This window comes from Tinamus guttatus, unplaced genomic scaffold (assembly GCF_059628265.1).
Source record: "Tinamus guttatus ecotype Peru unplaced genomic scaffold, ASM5962826v1 Tinamus_guttatus_pri_ptg000451l, whole genome shotgun sequence".
Classification (NCBI taxonomy): Eukaryota; Metazoa; Chordata; class Aves; order Tinamiformes; family Tinamidae; genus Tinamus; species Tinamus guttatus.
The window spans coordinates 4,007,228-4,024,569 of record NW_028288985.1 but is presented as its reverse complement, the minus strand read 5'-3'; the positions used below and the strand labels follow the sequence as shown (position 1 = coordinate 4,024,569).

Genomic DNA, 17,342 nt, shown 5'->3' with positions numbered 1-17,342 from the left:
GTTGATACTCAAGGGCAGATCTTGGGTTGGTGGAAGTGAGAATTAATTGCAGTTGGTTTCAGGGAGGTTATGCTGATGTAGAGTATCCAAGTAGCTAACAGGCTTTTCTCAAAGAACGCACATGGGATGAGGAAGTTAAACAGGGAAGAAAAAATATTGCTCTTATTAACTGCTGATCATTCTTGTTCTCGTGCTGGTGTGTAAATACGAACCTTGCTAACGTTTCTACACTGTGTCACACTTGCTGTTCTTCTTTTTGGTATCTGAGCATCTCAACCCCAAACCCCAGCCTTCTTTGTATCATTCTTAACGGGTGATATTTGCATGCAGTCCACTTACTAATCCTGCAGTAATTTGAGGGCAAAGATTCAGGCAATTATTACCAAGCATATGAAAATGTTCAGCCAGCAAATTGCTTGACTGCTTTAACATTTTAATCTCTCCCTGCAAGAAAGGATGTAGTTTCGAGCATTGGAATAGGCACAAAATAAAGCTTGTTGTTATTACAGCACAGAAAAAAATATACACATATATTAAAAAAACTCCAAGCCACAAATACTTGACTTCAAATGTGTAAAATGCATATGTACCCTCAAAGTCTTGCCAGTATCACAGTGCCTGATCTAATGGTACCTTGGTCTTGACTGAGGCTGCCTAGGTAGTGTTTAATAAAAATAATTATTACAATATAATGATTAATTATAGTAACCCTATAATACCCAAGGGCTTTTGCTGTAATATTTTTTTTAATAAGCTGGAAAAAAACAAAATAGTTGAAACTAATGTGAGGTAGGTATTTGTCTGGTTGTTTTCCATCAGGCTAAAATGGTAGTCCTTTGCCTTTCAGTGATTGTTTGAGCTGGAGTGCAGACCCAAACTGTACCTGAAGCTTCAGCTGATACCTCTAAAGTGGGATGGATTGCCAACCCTTGGGAAGATGCAAGGAGAATTTGAAATTAACTTGACCAATTGGGAAAATGGTCTGGTATAAAAAGAATGGGCTTCAGTAAGCACAAGTGCAAAGTAATTATCATCAGGCAGGACTAATTGGCTTCCTAAGTGCAGGATGGAAAATACCTGGTCAGACTGATCTGGAGGATACACTGGATCCACAGTAGAGCATGACTGAGAAATGTCATATGTACAAAATGAGCAAAAATGATCCAGGAAAGGATGAAGAAGAGTATCACATCTGAGAGAGATGCCACAGAGAACTGAATAAGGCTTCTCACTGCATAAGGAATCCAATTAAATATACTGTATTTCATCGAAGTTTGAAACAGATCTCAAAAACGTGGTTTAAAAAAAAAAGTTTGATTTAGGGAAGAAAGAATCTGAGGGACCCATAACAGCTTTCAAATGCACCAAAATTTCTTCACAGGAGATGGTAACACAAATCCTTTGTCACTGGGGATAAGGCAAGATACATTCAAACTGCAGCTAGTGAGAAGTTGTTAAGATATAAGAAATGTGTTACAGTTGTGTAGAAAAGCGTAGTGCTGCAGTAAAAAGTGCGACAGGCTGAGGAATCTGCATAGTTGTTCGGATCCATCAGAAATGCCTGAGACCAGTAGTCCTGTTTTGTTGCAGAGGAGTAGGCTACATGACCATTTCAGATCCTGTTCTTGGTCCTGTCACTGTATTCCCTAAAACATAAATCTCTGCACTGGCTGTATTTGCCTTGCCCTCTTACTCATGCAGGTGAACTGTTTGGCTGTCTCATCACTGGTATTTGCAGTTGCGAAAATGTAGGTACATGTTTTGTTATTCTTATACTCGATACACTGACAGGTAGCGTAGTGTAAGTGCTACACAGAAAAGTGGTCTGAAGTACAGTCTTTGTTAGAGATGTAATAGAAAAAAAATCCCCTGGTTTCCTTACACCTCTTCACTTCCATGCCTTTGTCCTGTTGCTGCTGATGAAAGCATAACATACATGAGAAGGGAAAGAAAAAAATTACAAAACGAAGACATTGTATTGCATACACATTTATTTTTGTACCAAATACAAGGAGGTGAAACACATATGATTTCATATGTGGTGCACAGATAGCGCACTCCTGGAAAGCAATTTTGCACTGCAGTGAGGAAGGCATTATAAAAAAATCTGTACAATGTGAATGAAAAATAAAGATGTCACAGTTTTAGATAAGCTTCAGTGTTATGATTTTTTTTTTAGTGTTTAGCTGAGTCTTAACTGTTTCAGTTCATAGGTGCTCTGTATGAACAGTGAATGTTGCGTAAAAGCTCCTGTCTGTCCCATATCCACATTAGTAGTATTTTTTTTACTATACATGTGTGAATATAAGCCATAACTCTTTGTTTTAGTGTATTGCACTGATAACATCTGGAGACTTATTACTGGGCAACAGCTCTGTTAATCTTCAAAGCGTTTTATGAGCATTAACTAATGAATCCTCATGTTTCCCATACATTAGTTCATCTTTTTCAAATAAGGAAAGAGGGTTGGAGAGATCTAGTAACCTGCCCAGGGCTGAAAGAAGAGGTAGTGTCAGGTCTGGAATTAAAATTGAAAGTTCTTTGCTTCCTCAGGCGAAGGTAGTGACAAATTCAAGGCTGCTTTGGGCAGAGGTTGCACACTAGAGCAGCAGGGGCTCACATTCAGTCTGTAGAGACCCGAAGGCTCTTAGCAGGTAATGGTTTTTCTCCCATTGGTTCCCTTTCCTTTCTTATGGGTGTTTTTTTCCAAGCCAGTTTTGGTACCTAAGGGGTGCCCTCACGAGACAGTGTGTCCCCAAAGCAGGGCCAAGTGCAGGAACCAGCGCTGCACCTCTGCCACCAGCCTGTGCATAGTTATAGCGACTGCTCCTTGGAATACTGCTGCTTCTATGCCCAGTGGCCTAACAGCCTCATCACACCTCAACTTGTTACAGACCAGCAGACTGGCAATGGAAAACCAGGATGTTGAAAAGTACAGTACGTTTTCCCAGCGTGCACAGAGAAGCAAATGGAGGTGCTGCATCCCCCCTGCATCATTGCAGTCTGCCCCAGGAGCTGTGTTTGCAGCTCCTGCTGGAGACAGTGGAGGCTGGTTACTGATATCTAGCGAGGAGGAAATGAGCTGAATAAATATTTGCATGTTGCCTGACTTACTGAAATAGTCACACTTCATTTCAGAGATAACAATGTTATGTTTGAGGGTCCTTGTGAAAATACTGACCTGTTCTGCTTTGCCTTCTTACCCAGCCTCTGATTTCCAATCAGCCAGCTTTGCATTTGTTTTCCACGTGGATAAACACATGGATAACACTTGCTACATCTTCTCCCTGACACTTAAATTTCTCCAAGTCTGAAGGATAGAAAGTGGTGTGTGCTACTGCTGATTTTACCTTTTGATAAAGCTGGTTCACAGTAAATGTAATATAGCCAAACAATGGCCTCACAGAGGAATTAGCCAGGCAAATGTTAGCAGTGTTTGCCACCTCCTGGCAGACGTTAGCAACAGCAATGCTAGAGTTGTCTAGTTGTGACATCTGCTCTCTGCAATGTCTCCTCTTTACAGAGCCTCCACAGTGGATAAAGGAGCCGGAAGGTGGTGTTTACAGCGTAGGAACAAATCTCTTGTTGTTGTGTGAAGCTTTTGGCAATCCAGAGCCAACTGTAGAGTGGAAACTTAACGGCATGCCAATTGATAGTAAGTACAAAGTCCTAATGCAGGCTGTGGCTGAGTGGGAAGCACCTGTTTTGCCCCCAGTGAAAGGGAACTTTTATATTTTGAAGATATGGGTCAACCTTGCTGATAACACTCATGTTCCTTGAGGACTCCGGGCTATGCTTTGTGATAAGCAGAGATGGCAGTGAGACCAAGGAGCAAAGGCCGTGCTCCCTGGTGCAGCCTCTGTGCTTTCTTGAAATGTTTGTGCTGCAAAACACGGGCTTTGGGCGGGCGATAGCAGCAGAAGGCAGTGCTTTGCAATCTGCTCTCCAGCCGTTTCTGGCCTGATGCTAAGGGATGTGCTTTGCTCTTGACATTAATGTAGTGCAGAAAGACTGCGAGCTCCTAGTGATCAGCGTTGGCAATCTCCTCACATGGTTTGCTTCCTTCCAGCTAGGACCTTCCGAGGGAGAGTCTCTGATGGAGAGGTCAGCCTTACCAACCTGCGAATTCAGGACAGTGCTGTGTACCAGTGTGAGGCCAGCAACAAGCACGGCACTATCCTGGCCAGTGCTAATGTGAATGTTTTAAGTAAGTGTCCTCTCGTGTTTCATGGCTTGTGAGAAAAGATCTTGCTAGTGTCCTTCAGAATAGCTTTAGGATCATAACAATTTCACTGTTCTGCATTGGCCCTGTATTTTGAGAAGTGCATTATCCAAATTAAAGCAACAGGCTTTGCCATGTACGCCTTATGCTTATGGGCTCACGAGCTTTGATGCGGTATTTTAACAATTTGGGCTCAAAACCTTCTGACTTCCAATGTATTAAAACTACTGGATTGAGACTACAGTTCTGTTTAGAGTTATTGAAATCATTATTAATCTTTATTTTAATCTTTTCAGTGATGGCCAGTGATAGGACAAGAGGAAACAGATACAAACTGAAGCAGCAAAAGTTCCTCAGAAACTTAAAGAAAAATTTCTTGACAGTGAGGGTGACAGAGCACTGGAACAGGTTGCCAGGAGAGGTTGTGGAATCTCCTTCTCTGGAGATCTTCCAAACCCGCTTGGACGCAGTCCTGTGCCACGTGCTCTAGGTGACCCTGCGTGTGCAGGGGGGTTGGACTAGATCATCTCTAAAGGTCCCTTCCAAGCTTTATGATTCTATGATTTTCAGTTGTGATGCTCACTTGTCCTTTGTTGTGGTTTCACGATCTGATATGCCCAGCAACCAATCAGTGTTACCTTTGTCTGCAAGACTTAGGGGAACTCAGAGTCTTGGAAGAGGAGCACTTTCTAAAGCCATTAAGTAGTCAGGTCTTTGACCTCTCTATGCTGGCAAAAAGGGATGGTGCAGTGTGAAACCCAGAGCTACACAACTATATAACCTGTCCTTGTGTCTGTAGAGGGCAGCCAACTACTGCGGTGTTCAGCTTCATTTCAACATGAATGCAAATGGAAACACTTTTTGACAGTTTTTCTTTTTCTAGTTCTGAACTGTAGTACAACTCATTTTTCATTTTTTTTTCTTGCAGATATTGCTCCCTTAATACTAACCTCAGATGGGGAAAACTATGCCACAGTTGTTGGTTACAGCGCCTTCCTACACTGCGAAATCTTTGCTTCACCTGCAGCAGATATTAGATGGTGAGCTATAGAGACCTTTTTTACGTGAAACCAGTTAATCTGGCTTCCCTAACATTGTAATATATGCTAGTTATTATGTCCATGCAGTTAAATTTAGCAGTTTATGAGGAAATCATATACTATATAAGCATTCTGTGTTCCAATGCATCATCATTCAACAACCTTGAAGTACTTCTTTATAAAAAAAAGATCAATCAAAGTGTTCAGAATCTGCTTGAGGTGGATGCAGGGTTATTCATTAAACCAAGACATACAGTATATACCAGCAGCTTTATCAGGCTTGAAGTTAGCAACTTTTAAAGTCTGGACATTTTACTGAGGAGGAAACTCAGTGACTTACAGAACGCATGATTCCATACACTTAGAAATCATGGAATTGCCAGTTCACTTGACAGGTACAATAAAATTGCCAATGACAGCTATAGATTAGCAATTCTGCCAGCCTAATTTAAAGACCTTGCTCGAGATTGTCAGCATGTTTTCAGTTTGCTGGATGTTTATGTCCCTTGATAGTTTGCTTCCCTGTGCAGATAGTGACGTGCTAATATTGACTCAGTTATTCAATGGCAGAACTAGGATCAGTGTCTTAAGCAGTAACTGCTAACCGTGAGATAACAGTTCTTAAACCCTAAAAATTTCCCATAACTATTATGTTCCTTTTAGGACTAAGGATGAGAGCATAGAGCCACTCACAGCATTACGCTATGAATTGAACAAAAATGGAACCCTGGAGATCAAAGACACAAGGAAGGAAGACTCAGGATCATATGCCTGCTGGGCCGCAAACTCGGTTGGAAAACGAGCGATCACTGCTAATCTGGATATAAGAGGTAGCGTCTCATTTATGAATGGAAAGACCTTTGATGTATGTTAAGGTTTATAGTTATACATTTTTAATAAATAAATAGGAAACAATACAAGATTCTGAAATATTCTGTGGAGCTCTGAACAATCTAGAGGCCGAGACCCCTCATTGCCTTAGGCCTCGTGTATATGTAGCAGTTGCTGTCATCTCAAGTTTTTCCTTTTTGTTAATGTGTGATATTTACAGTGTTTTTGATATTTCAGGAGCTGCATAATCTCCCAAGTTTTTCAGTTTACTTCCCAGATCTGTTCCTTTATCTTGAAAGGATTTTCCTTCCTTTGTGTTGTCAGCCTTGCTACTGGCCAGAGCAGGCTCATGGGTGGCTTATGGGGACCTCCTGCCCTCCCCTTGTTTGTGGGTGTTTGGGGTTCAGTCCTCAGTGAACCACACAGGATCCCCGGTTGCATTTCCCAGCGCTGTGGCCCTCTTCATTCCTGAACTCTTAATTCCACCTTATTGTCCTGAAAATATAAATAATATAAAAGTGTGCAGTGAACAAACAACTTGCAGCAGTACGAGTTGAGGGACACTGCTTATTTGAGGACCTTGCTGTGGGTCTCTGACTGTCTGTCAGGTTGACAGCAGGAAGGAATTAATCTCACCTTGCAAAATAAGTCGGGGCAGCCTAGCTTTTTGTCTGTCATTTTGAGGTGTTGAGGGACTCTGTTGGCATCCTGCTAGCATTATAGTAGCCTAACGTATGTTAGAACTCTAGTACTTTAGATAGAGATAGCAAAAAATTGAAATCATGTTACTTTCAAATTTCAAATGCATATCTTGTGCTCTAGTTCTGTTTTAAGTCATTTATTTGATTGCTTGGACAGACAGGTTTTTTCTGTAAGATAGTGAGTAGCACACAAATTTATTTACTAGGGCTGGCCAACAGAAAAACTTCATTACTCAGCTGGGATAGAGATCAGAAAGATTCTCAGATGCAGGTTTGCCATGACAAACTCAAGAAAAAAGGATTTTTTTTGTGTGTTCTTTTTCCATTCGGTCCCTTTGCTTTGAAAATTATACCGTGATGATAAACTTGAAAATACAATGAAATTATCACTGAGAAACATTTCAATGCAAAAATAAATGTAGCCAAGTGCTTTCTTCTTAGTTCACCTGTTTTTACATTCAGATTGAATCAATTAAAAGAACAAACTTGATTGCAATAATTTTTTCTCACTTGACTTTAATGAGCTTGTAATTTTTCTTGGATCACTGCCAAAGTGATTCAAATGGCATTTGAGTATAAAGCTCATATTTGAGCTCTTCTGTTATCCATTTAGTAACAGTCTCTTGACTTGGATTTTTTTTTTCTTAATGTCCTGATGTATTGTTCTGGAGCCCCTTGGTATGCTTTTTGAAACAGAAAATAAAATCTTGGCAAATTTCCATTTCTAAAATATACCTCCTTCACTTGAAATATTTGGGGGCACAGAGGGAAGAGAGATATCATCATTGCTCCTAAGGCTGATTTTTATATATGGAGTGCTTGGTGAAGATTTGATGTAATAGTCTCTCTTGATAATCAAAGTGTTTTTTCTGTGATCAACCAGATGCTACAAAACTTGTTGTTACTCCGAAGAACCCTCGAGTGTTAAAATCACATTCCATTTTATTGAAATGTCAATCTGAATATGATTCACACTTGAAACACAGTTTTAAATTATCTTGGAGAAAAGATGGAGATGAGCTGCCAGTCAGCAGCACGGAAGATGGCAGGTGAGCAGGAAAGCAACAGGAGTTTTCTTGATCTCAACTGAAATAATGTATAGTACTGGAACAGGAGTTTCATTAAATAGGAAACTTAATAACTTGAAATGCAAATTTATGCCTGCAAAAATTATTTTGGCAATATGTGAATAGATCTGCATTTTATATACATATATATGCATCTGTAAGACTTTGAGCTATGACTGTCAAGAAGGTTTATTTTTATTTACTCTCTCTCTACCCTACTAGTGTAGTCTGATGGGGTTTTGTTTCATACTTTAACAAAACTGGAACTTTCCTGTGACACCTGTTTGGCCAAAGCCTGTCCTGGTAATGTTAAAGTAAATGGAATTCAGGTGACTGAGGTTTTTTACTTAAAGTAGTGCAAAATTTTATTCTGCTTGTGTTTACCTATTGACTCCAGCGGGACTGAGCTGGGCCTTTCTTCCCTCCCAAGGGCTCTGGAGGGACAGTGGGGGACATCCAGGTGTCTTTATTAGTTAGTCTCAGGAGCCATCCAGTTCCCGTTGTTGCCGTGCGTGGGAGGTGGGCCCATCCAGCCCCCTCCGGCAGGGAGCTGCCTCAGGGAAATGCCTCAGTGATGTTCACCACAGCAGATCCATTGGGACTGCCAGCGTGGGGATTAATGAGGGCCGGTTTCCCCAGGCCACCAGTTATTGCACAAGTGCATTGGGAATGCTCAGTTTTACTCAAACCCTCCTAAAAATTTGGACATAAAGCCTGTGTGTTTGCCTCATTAACAGTGTGCCAAAATGCTGTGTTCCACACACTCAGCTGATGCATATCAATGTGGTTCCTTTCAAATCAACGGAGACGTGCCAACTTCCAGCCACAGTCTCTAAATTGTTATGAAATACAAATAATAGCCTACAGCACAATGTATAGTATAACTATAATTGCATTTTAAAATAATAGGCCTAACATACAATTATGTTGTTGGAAGTTTTATTATCAAGGGTTTTTTATGAACAGAATTTCAGAGAAAAACAGCGTCTATCTGTCATTTACTTATCTTCTTTTTTTTTTCTTTATCCTTGTTTGTATATATTGTTTCTTTCTTTTCCTGAAGGATAATTATGGACATGGATACGTTGTTCATATCAAGTGTGACATTGGAGGATCAAGGTGTTTACACGTGTGTGGCGAGAACTTCTCTAGACAGTGTCACAGCTGATTCACAATTAATCGTTCTTGGTAAGAATTTCTTTTTCCTAGGTTGCAAAGGGCTCAGGGCAGTACAGAATGTAACTACAGCACCTTTGCCCATGTCCTGCTCAGTTCTTACCTCAGGAACCCAGTTCCTTTCACTCCTACTAACCTCAGTTGTGGTTTTACTATCTTGATATCTCCTGAAATGGGGATGCTAAAGCAAACATTTGATTTGTATTTAATTATGTCTTGCTTATATCTAAAATTAGGCAGTTGTTTTTCTCAGTTAGACTACCTAAAAAAGGTAGTCTAAAAGGATTAGTTATCTCTGTGAGTCCAATCCTAAAATCTTGGCCAACGTCACACCCAAGGTTCACAGTGGAGCAGGGAGGCCCCTGGCTTCCCATGGCAGGGAAGCCTGACCCTGTGTGACCTCCCTTCTCTCTGCTTGAAAGTAAGGGGAGCAACTTGAGTAGTGAGGTGCCGGCCTTTGCAAAATCAGCTTCCCAAAAGCATCAGCCAGGAGCTCAAATGCTGTTTTGCACACAGTTTAATTTCATTTAATTTTGCACTCTTACTCCTGGCAGTGATTGCAATAGAGCTAAGACAACCTAACCTGCAAGATAGTTTCACACTTTAGATAAATGCTGTTTTTCAGTAAACAGTAGATTAAGAAGATGCTATGCACATTATTTACGGTGATGTATTCTTTACTGCTGTATAATTCAAAGTGTTTGTAGACTTTTTGTTACATTACTTATGAAAATTTCATGAAGCACTTTATTACCATTTAAACCATGATTTACAGTAAGCAAAAAATAGTCTTCTTGCTCCCTTTACTTGTTTATAGTAAATAAGGATGTTCTTGGTGAATTGACAATATCTGCTATTTTCCAAATGAAAAAAACAGGCTTCATTTGCAATGAAAGACTTGGTAGATTGGCTAAGGAGACAAATATCATACAGATGGAGACATCAGAATGTGAGCAATTGAGCACAAAGAAGTAAATAGTTCTAAGATTTTTTTGCCATTTGTGATTAATAAACAGACTGAAGTTGGACATCTTTAAGATACATTTCTACTGTCTTTAAAATAAATATATGAAATATTAACAGCACATATGCTCCAAGAATAGAACAGCAAAATGCCTGGAAGTTGAATTGTATTTTCCTGATTTTTTTTTTCCAAATACAATAGAAGCAGGGGGAAGAAACACAAAGAAAAAAATCTTTGAAAAATGCTGCAGTGTACAAGAAGGTTTTCGTTTGTTTTACAAAAATCCTGTGCAATCCCTACCAATTTCTTCCGCAATGACAGACATAGTCATGTGGATTGAGAGCACTGGTTTTCCTATAGGAAATGACACTGTCAGCCAAGAATGAAGATGGGAGATTGGGGCAGGAGGAGGTCAAAGAACTACCAGAAGTTGTGCAGCCTCATTCCTTGCTCTGTACATTATTCAGTCTTCGAAAGCCCACCCCCTCTTCAGGAAGTATTTCCTGCTCTAGTTATACAGAATATTTTCCTGGTGCATGTAGGCTTCTTTTCAGTTCTGTATATTTAAGGAAGAGAGTATGTGTGGCTTCTAAATGATGGGCAGTTGCCACCAGTTCCCTGCGCTGAGTTTTTTTCTTTTACAGCAGGCCTTATGCATTTCAGTTACCAAACAAATTGAATATAATCAGATTGCAAATTGTCAAAGCAAGCCTCGAGGAGGAGAACATCTGTCAGTCTGAATCCACTAAAATCCAAAGCATTCATTCAAGTACGGGCATTTTGGCAAATATATGCTGACCCCATCACAGATTGTCCCTCTGCCTCCTCCCCTGGGGAGAAACAAGGTCACTTTGTAGCGACGTGCAGCTGGCCAGGCCATCACCCAGCACCGTGCGGGGACACCGTGTGGGGACACCGTGCGGGGACAGCCTGGTCCCACTGGGGCCGATGGCCCCGGCCGCGCGCTGCGTTGGGGCCAGCCCCAGGGAAGCGCGGAGCTGCCGGGGGAATTGGGCGCACAGCCGCGGTGCAGTTCAGGTACAGCCCTTGCTCTCTGCGCACTGCCTGTGCTGCAGGCTCGGGACAGCCTTATTGCGCTGGCAGGTAGTGAGTTTTCCTGTCTCCCTCTTCTCTGGATGGCCGTGGCTGGGGTAGTGGCTGTCACCCTTTCGCTCACACGCCTGCTCGGCGCAGGGACTGTAGGAGGGGTGTCATCTTCTGCCACTGCAGTTGCACAGGGGTAAATCCGCGTGATGCAAATACAGACTTCTGTTAAGAGCTGTGTCAATATTTATTAATGATTAAATAGATCTTAGTATTGATTTGAAAAGAGAAATGGTTTGTTCCAAGCACTGTAATAAGAGTATAGGGAAAGGCACTCAAGGAGGGATATTGTATTTATTAAGGGAGAAAACAAGACCAGAAAATACATTGTATTTCTGTATTAAAGGAGCAATTCCTGTTTTCTTGATTTTTTCCACTTTTAAATCACAAGATGTTTTACCACTGTCTTCAGTGGAGCTTCCTCTTCCATTGCCAGTCCTTTGGAAAATGCCAAGATAAATAGCAGTAGTTTGCCATGCTCTTGACAGTTCTTCCTTCTGCCCCAGATGTCCCTGACCCACCAGAAGATCTTCAACTTTCTGAACATCAAAACCGAAGTGTTCGACTCTCATGGAAAGCTGGGGCCAGTCATAACAGTCCTATTAATGGTATGAAGGGTTTTGGTGGCATCAATTTCTGTTGTTTAGCATTAATTTATGTCATGGCTGTTAGAATAAACACACAGTGCTCATAGCCGTACTTAATCAGTTTTACTGTGTCAGTTAATTTTTGGTATGCTTGTTTCCATCCTTGCTATTTATATGAGGCTTGTACAGGCTCTGCCTCTTTATTTATTTACTTATTTTTCTCTCTATATCAGGGTCTATTATAGAGTTTGAGGAGAGCCGATGGGAGCCGGGGAAGTGGCAGGAGCTATCCAGAACCACAGGGAATGAAACCACAACCGTTTTGTCCCTCGCCCCATATATGGATTACCAGTTTCGTGTCATGTCTGTGAATGCTGTGGGAAGAAGCCAGGCTAGTAAACCGTCGCTGCGCTATGCAACACCTCCGGCTGGTAAACACTGCCATCTAGTTTTCCAAATATTATTTTTTCGTGTTTATGTCAAATAACGTTGCCTTACTCTGTTCCTGAGGGGTTTGAATAACTCCGGGTTGCTGCTCTGCTCAGGTTATGTAGCGACAGACTAGATTCTTAGTGCGCTAAAACATGCTGGGCTCCATAAATGTCTTCCAGCAAAGTCCAAGCATTCTGCATGTAGAAGTAGCCTCAGGCAGTTACTTCTGCAAGGAGCAGATTCACACCTGCAGCCTTCTACATCCTCCTCCCAGCACTGCCAGGAGAGCAATGGATGTCACCGTGGTGAGCAGGGCGCTGTTTAGGAGGGTGCCTATAGCACGAGGCCGTCCAGAACTCTGCTGATCTCGGGGTGTAGAGGCTCTCTGCCAGCACTTGTGGACAAGCTGTTGCTGGAGAGGATCTGCAGGATGTATGGGGAGCTTTTCAGCAGTGCTGAGCTTGTCAAGAATTTCCATTCACAATGCATTTCTCGCAAAAAATGTTTTATCCCTGAAAGTCATTTTAGAGGCCAACTGTTCAGGACTGCATTTGCGTTCCCAGCATTTTTCTTTCTTTCTTTCTTTGTTTCTTTTTTTGTTTTTGTTTTTGTTTTTCCTCTTTGCTTCAATTTTAGGCCTTTTTTCAGCTGTATGCGTCCCAGTAATGATACACCTTCTGTTTACCATCCCCAAAGGGAATAACATCTCTTCATAATAATCCCCCTACATCTGGTCCTTTGAAATCCAAAAGTCACAGTGTCATGTTAGCTAGTGACTCCAGCCATCAAGGGCGCTTAGGAATCTAAACAGCGTAAATGATGTGTTTTGTTTGCAACAGTTTTGTTGATCCAAGTAATTAATTTCATGAATGCCTCTTGTTTCGGTGTATTTCAGTAATGACAGAATAAGAAAAGCTTTTATATTTAAATAATACATGCAATTAAAAGCAAGGTGCATTAACTTTGTTACCTTTGTGGTTCTAGCTCCAGACAAGAACCCAGAAAACATCCGTGTTGAAGCTTCTGAACCAAATGAAATGGTGATGAAGTGGGAGGTAATTCTAAAGTTTATGTCAATGATACAATATGGAAAATAGGTTGTGTCTTCCAAGAACAGTTCCTAAAGCATCGTGGAATTTATCAAGTGTTGTTTTAAGATAGTTAATTGTTAAAGAAATAATGTATACCTTGTCTTTATCTCCCCCCACTCTGTTTTTTAGGAAACATTAGCAAATTCCATAATACAGTCCTTGATTCCACTGAAGCCATAGGTAAAGTTGCTACCAACTTTTGGATTTCTTCCCCTAGTTTCATTTTTATTTCAAAAGTCAATTTTTTATACCTAATCTTTGCAGGTTATAAAGAAAAATAGAAGACCCACAAAGCACAATGAAAATTCTCTTTCACTGTGCGACCTGTATTTAAGAAAGAGCTTAAAATAGTTTTGGTCTCACCTTGCCCTGCAGGAACAGAGGTCCTCCCACAGGGAGAGACTACTTTATATGTAGACTTTGCCCTTCAAGATTGTACATTTAAAAAGGACTCAAATCACTTGGCCAAGTGAACTTGAGCTTGAATTTTATCACCATTAACTGAAAGAGTTTAGCACCTAAGCATGGGTGTTAAAGGAACTGTGTAAAAGTGTTGAGGATGGTTTCCAGCCATCATATTCCTCGCTTTTAAATTTACAGCTTATGTGCCAACATTTTACGGAGATGCATATTCCTTCTTTCAACACAAGTTTCAGCAACTGTGGAAGGAAACATATTTTTTGTGTCTGGAATTAAACAAAATTTACTTCAGATTTACTTCTCAATCTGGTGCTACTGGGAAAGGACCATAAACATTTCCACAGTATAAATTCATATTTAGATTACAATTGCAACAAAAGGAGATAGACCTCTAGATCTGTTGACTTGGAATTTAAAGTGAAATTTTGTTGTACAGCATAGTTCAGGGCCAGGAAAAAGTATCCTGCATCTACAAGGAAATGCAGAGTGGTGGTGAGCAGCTTGGGTGGGAGACGTAGCTGCAGGCAGCAGTGGGCTGGATGCTTCATCGAGCAGAGAACGCGCAGCCATCGCGACCACGATGCTCCAGTGCAGACACAGAAGAAGTGAAAGTAGAGAGAGAGAACGGACAAGCTTTGTTATGTATACATGAAACATTTAAGTGTTGTCATAAACAGGATATTTATTTATTTATGTTGTTCCCTGTATGCTTTTCAGAAGAAATGCTAGGCCCTGAACATACTAAAAATCCCGTTTCTGGCAGACAAAGGCTGCAAAATGGTGTTAATCTGCCTACTTTGGATTAGGAGACCAGATGAGCATTAGTGACTAGCTTTTCAGCCAAGGATTTGCAGCATTAAGGGAGATCAAATAAGAGTCAAGCAATGATGAGATGTAGCTCTAAACAGGAAGTTATTTTCCAATCAGAGGTTTTATTTTCTTCTTTGATTTGACTTGAGAATCCTGTTTACTGGGATCTTTGCTGTACAGGTGTTTTTTCCTAGTGGTGCCTGTTAGAAAGGTGCATGCACTCCCTGCTCCTGCCTGCAGCCTTCCCAAAGGTCCTGAGCAGGAGGGTAGGGAAGAGGCCACGAACTGCTGCTATATTAATCATTTAAATGTTATTGAAAGTAGAATGTGGGGCTTGAAAATCCACAGCTGTTTGAGGAGTCTGAAAAAATTCATCATTTTTGGCAGCACAGGTGACCAATTAACAATATTTTAAAAAGAAGTAAATTTTCAGAGACACTCAACTGGAGCATGTCTCATGACAAGCCACTGCTGTATGACTTCTAATATTTTATAAATTAATGTTAATTAGATGGCAACCATGGTGTGATGAATTTTTCAGCTGATCAGTGAAAAACAGCACAGCAGTTGCACATTAAATGTCCAGGCCTAGTTTCAAGAATTCGGTGCATATTTAGAACTCCTCAGGGGAATGTAAATTTTAATGACCCAACTTGCTGTGCTACATAAAATTCTAAGATAAATACACATTTTAATTGTACTAAAAGGCATGCAGCCTTATGTTGCAATAAAAGAAAGGAAACTTGCGGCAAAACAGATCAGTGTTTCTAATATGTAGAAATAGGTGTGCAAATAGTTAACCTGGGTTTAGTCCAACTGTTGCTCTTTCACCTACTGTTGCTTTTAAGCGATGACATATTTCTTCCAACAGTCTTAAAGTTAACATGGCCTTGAAAAGTTAAAGCTTTCTTTTTTTTCCCATTTCTCTCTGAATATTGTAACGCAGTCTTCAAAATTATTCACCCCCTAAGCAGCTGTTTCATGATTACTGCAACAAAGGCAGCTCAGGATCTCTTTTAACTTCTCCCGTAGCCGTTGAAACCTGCGGAGCGGAATGGGCCGGGGCTGGAGTACAAAGTCAGCTGGCGGCAGCAGGGAGTCGAGGCTGATTGGAATGAGGAAATGGTGAGAAAGCATTCGCTGACCCTGCGAAACACTCCCACCTTCGTGCCTTACGAGATCAAAGTGCAAGCAGTGAATAATTTAGGATCTGGTCCCGAGCCAAATGTTACCACTGGATATTCAGGAGAGGACAGTAAGTAATGAAAACCTTCATGTAAAAATACACTGTATAACTGATTCCTGCAATGCAAAATAATCAGGCATCAAGTGATTGATTAGACAACCTGCAGCTAGAAACGCTGCAATGTCACTGTTCAGCATGTCGCCATCTGAAGAGAAGCAGAAGCTTCTGATAGAAGATATTATGAATTGCACATAGCTGAAGTTTGATTTTTGGAAAGGCCACTTGTGCTTCTATTCATCTTGGTTCCTGGCTTAGTCTGGATATTCATATGAAGGCCATGTTCCATAAAAAAGGCTGTGTATCAACAAAAAATAATTTTCGGAGTCAGGGTTCTGGTTTTGCACGTTTAACTTTGAACTTGCAATTACCTGAGGATGCAGTTTTGTTCCTACCTTAGCAGGAGGCCACCTCTGAAAAATGAGGCTGTCCACTGGTTCTTCCTAAATGAGCGTCTCGGTTCCTGCCCCAAGCACCAGTCCCACAGTGCCCTCGTCAGGGATCAGTGGAGCCAATGGCCAGACCAGAGCAACCTGCTTTCGTTTGTTTGCCCAAGGCAGCCCCAAAATCACAGCAGCCGTTTGCGATACCTGCCCTGTGCATGTGCTTTAATAATCATGGCCTTTTAATTTGCTAATGGAGTTAATGCTGGCATCAGGGGGGCTACGCAGTCCTGGTGTGGGATATCTGTGGGATAGCAGATAGCAGCACTGCTGAGCCAGTGCCAGCACATCCAAATTGCTTCCCGTCCCCGTTGGTGTTTACTGCGTGAGTATAGAGGGTGTTTGGAGGACTACAAATGTATCCAGCTGCAGTAATGAAATGCGAAGCCTCACTTTAGGCAATTCAGGCAATAACACCAGTCAAAAGAATCTTTTTTTTTTTTTTTTTAATGACCTGAAATGTAAGTGCTGGTTGCATTTGGAAATGCTTAGCAGGGATGGGGGCTGCCAGCAAGGCAGGTCAGAAGTGTCAGCAAATGGCCTGTGCTTCAAATCTGCAGTTTAATCTTATTATTTAAAGTCAGACGATTTTCGTCCCTTACAGAAGCTGAAATCTTCACGTTATTTTCCTAAGAACAAAATAAAGCGACAGCTTGAATGGCCTTTGAAAAGCCTCCAGGAGATTAGCCAGCCAAGGCGAGGGTGCCTTTTGCTGCTTGTTAAAACGAGCCGACAGCCGTGGCCTTTGCGGAGCTGTGCGACTGCTGCAGGCGGCACCTGCGAGCGGCGCCTGGGGACGGCTCGGAGGTGACAGCAAACAGTCGTTAAAGTTGCTGCGATAACTGCAGAAGTCCAAGTTTTTACTGCCTTTACCTAAGCTGCCTCCATCCCAGGGAAGTTCCCCTTAGAGTTCCCTTCTCTTTAGATCAAGGCCTCTTTTTTTCAGGCGCAGTAATAGCTCTCTGGGTTGTGTAGTGATTAAAATCCCACTGTTAAATGAGTTCAGTTGTAAAAGGAAATTGATTGTAAAAAAAATCCTTTATTGCCTTCTTCAATGGCATGTTAATCATTTTTTTATTCCTCTCGCTGCTGTAAGCATTGCTTGAAACAGGAAATCATGAATAGTGGTGTTGAAACCCGAATGTCCCCGTGCACCCGCGTGCAGCAGGCACGGATGTGGCAGGTGTGTTTAGTGCCCCATTCCAGGCAGG

The 17,342-nt window shown here is 41.4% G+C and overlaps 1 protein-coding gene across 3 annotated transcripts in view; it reads left to right on the top strand.

The window, feature by feature from the left end:
- The window catches only part of CHL1 (cell adhesion molecule L1 like), a 53,716-nt gene that overhangs the window by 23,714 nt on the left and 12,660 nt on the right, over window positions 1–17,342 (top strand). For all 3 annotated transcript variants that reach the window (XM_088532070.1, XM_088532071.1, XM_088532069.1), the window contains 10 exons: window positions 3,524–3,659; window positions 4,074–4,207; window positions 5,151–5,262; window positions 5,926–6,092; window positions 7,678–7,843; window positions 8,925–9,049; window positions 11,612–11,713; window positions 11,926–12,123; window positions 13,109–13,179; window positions 15,478–15,700. In XM_088532070.1, the coding sequence (XP_088388196.1) occupies window positions 3,524–3,659; window positions 4,074–4,207; window positions 5,151–5,262; window positions 5,926–6,092; window positions 7,678–7,843; window positions 8,925–9,049; window positions 11,612–11,713; window positions 11,926–12,123; window positions 13,109–13,179; window positions 15,478–15,700 (1,434 nt within the window). The remainder of the gene's footprint in view (window positions 1–3,523; window positions 3,660–4,073; window positions 4,208–5,150; window positions 5,263–5,925; window positions 6,093–7,677; window positions 7,844–8,924; window positions 9,050–11,611; window positions 11,714–11,925; window positions 12,124–13,108; window positions 13,180–15,477; window positions 15,701–17,342) is intronic.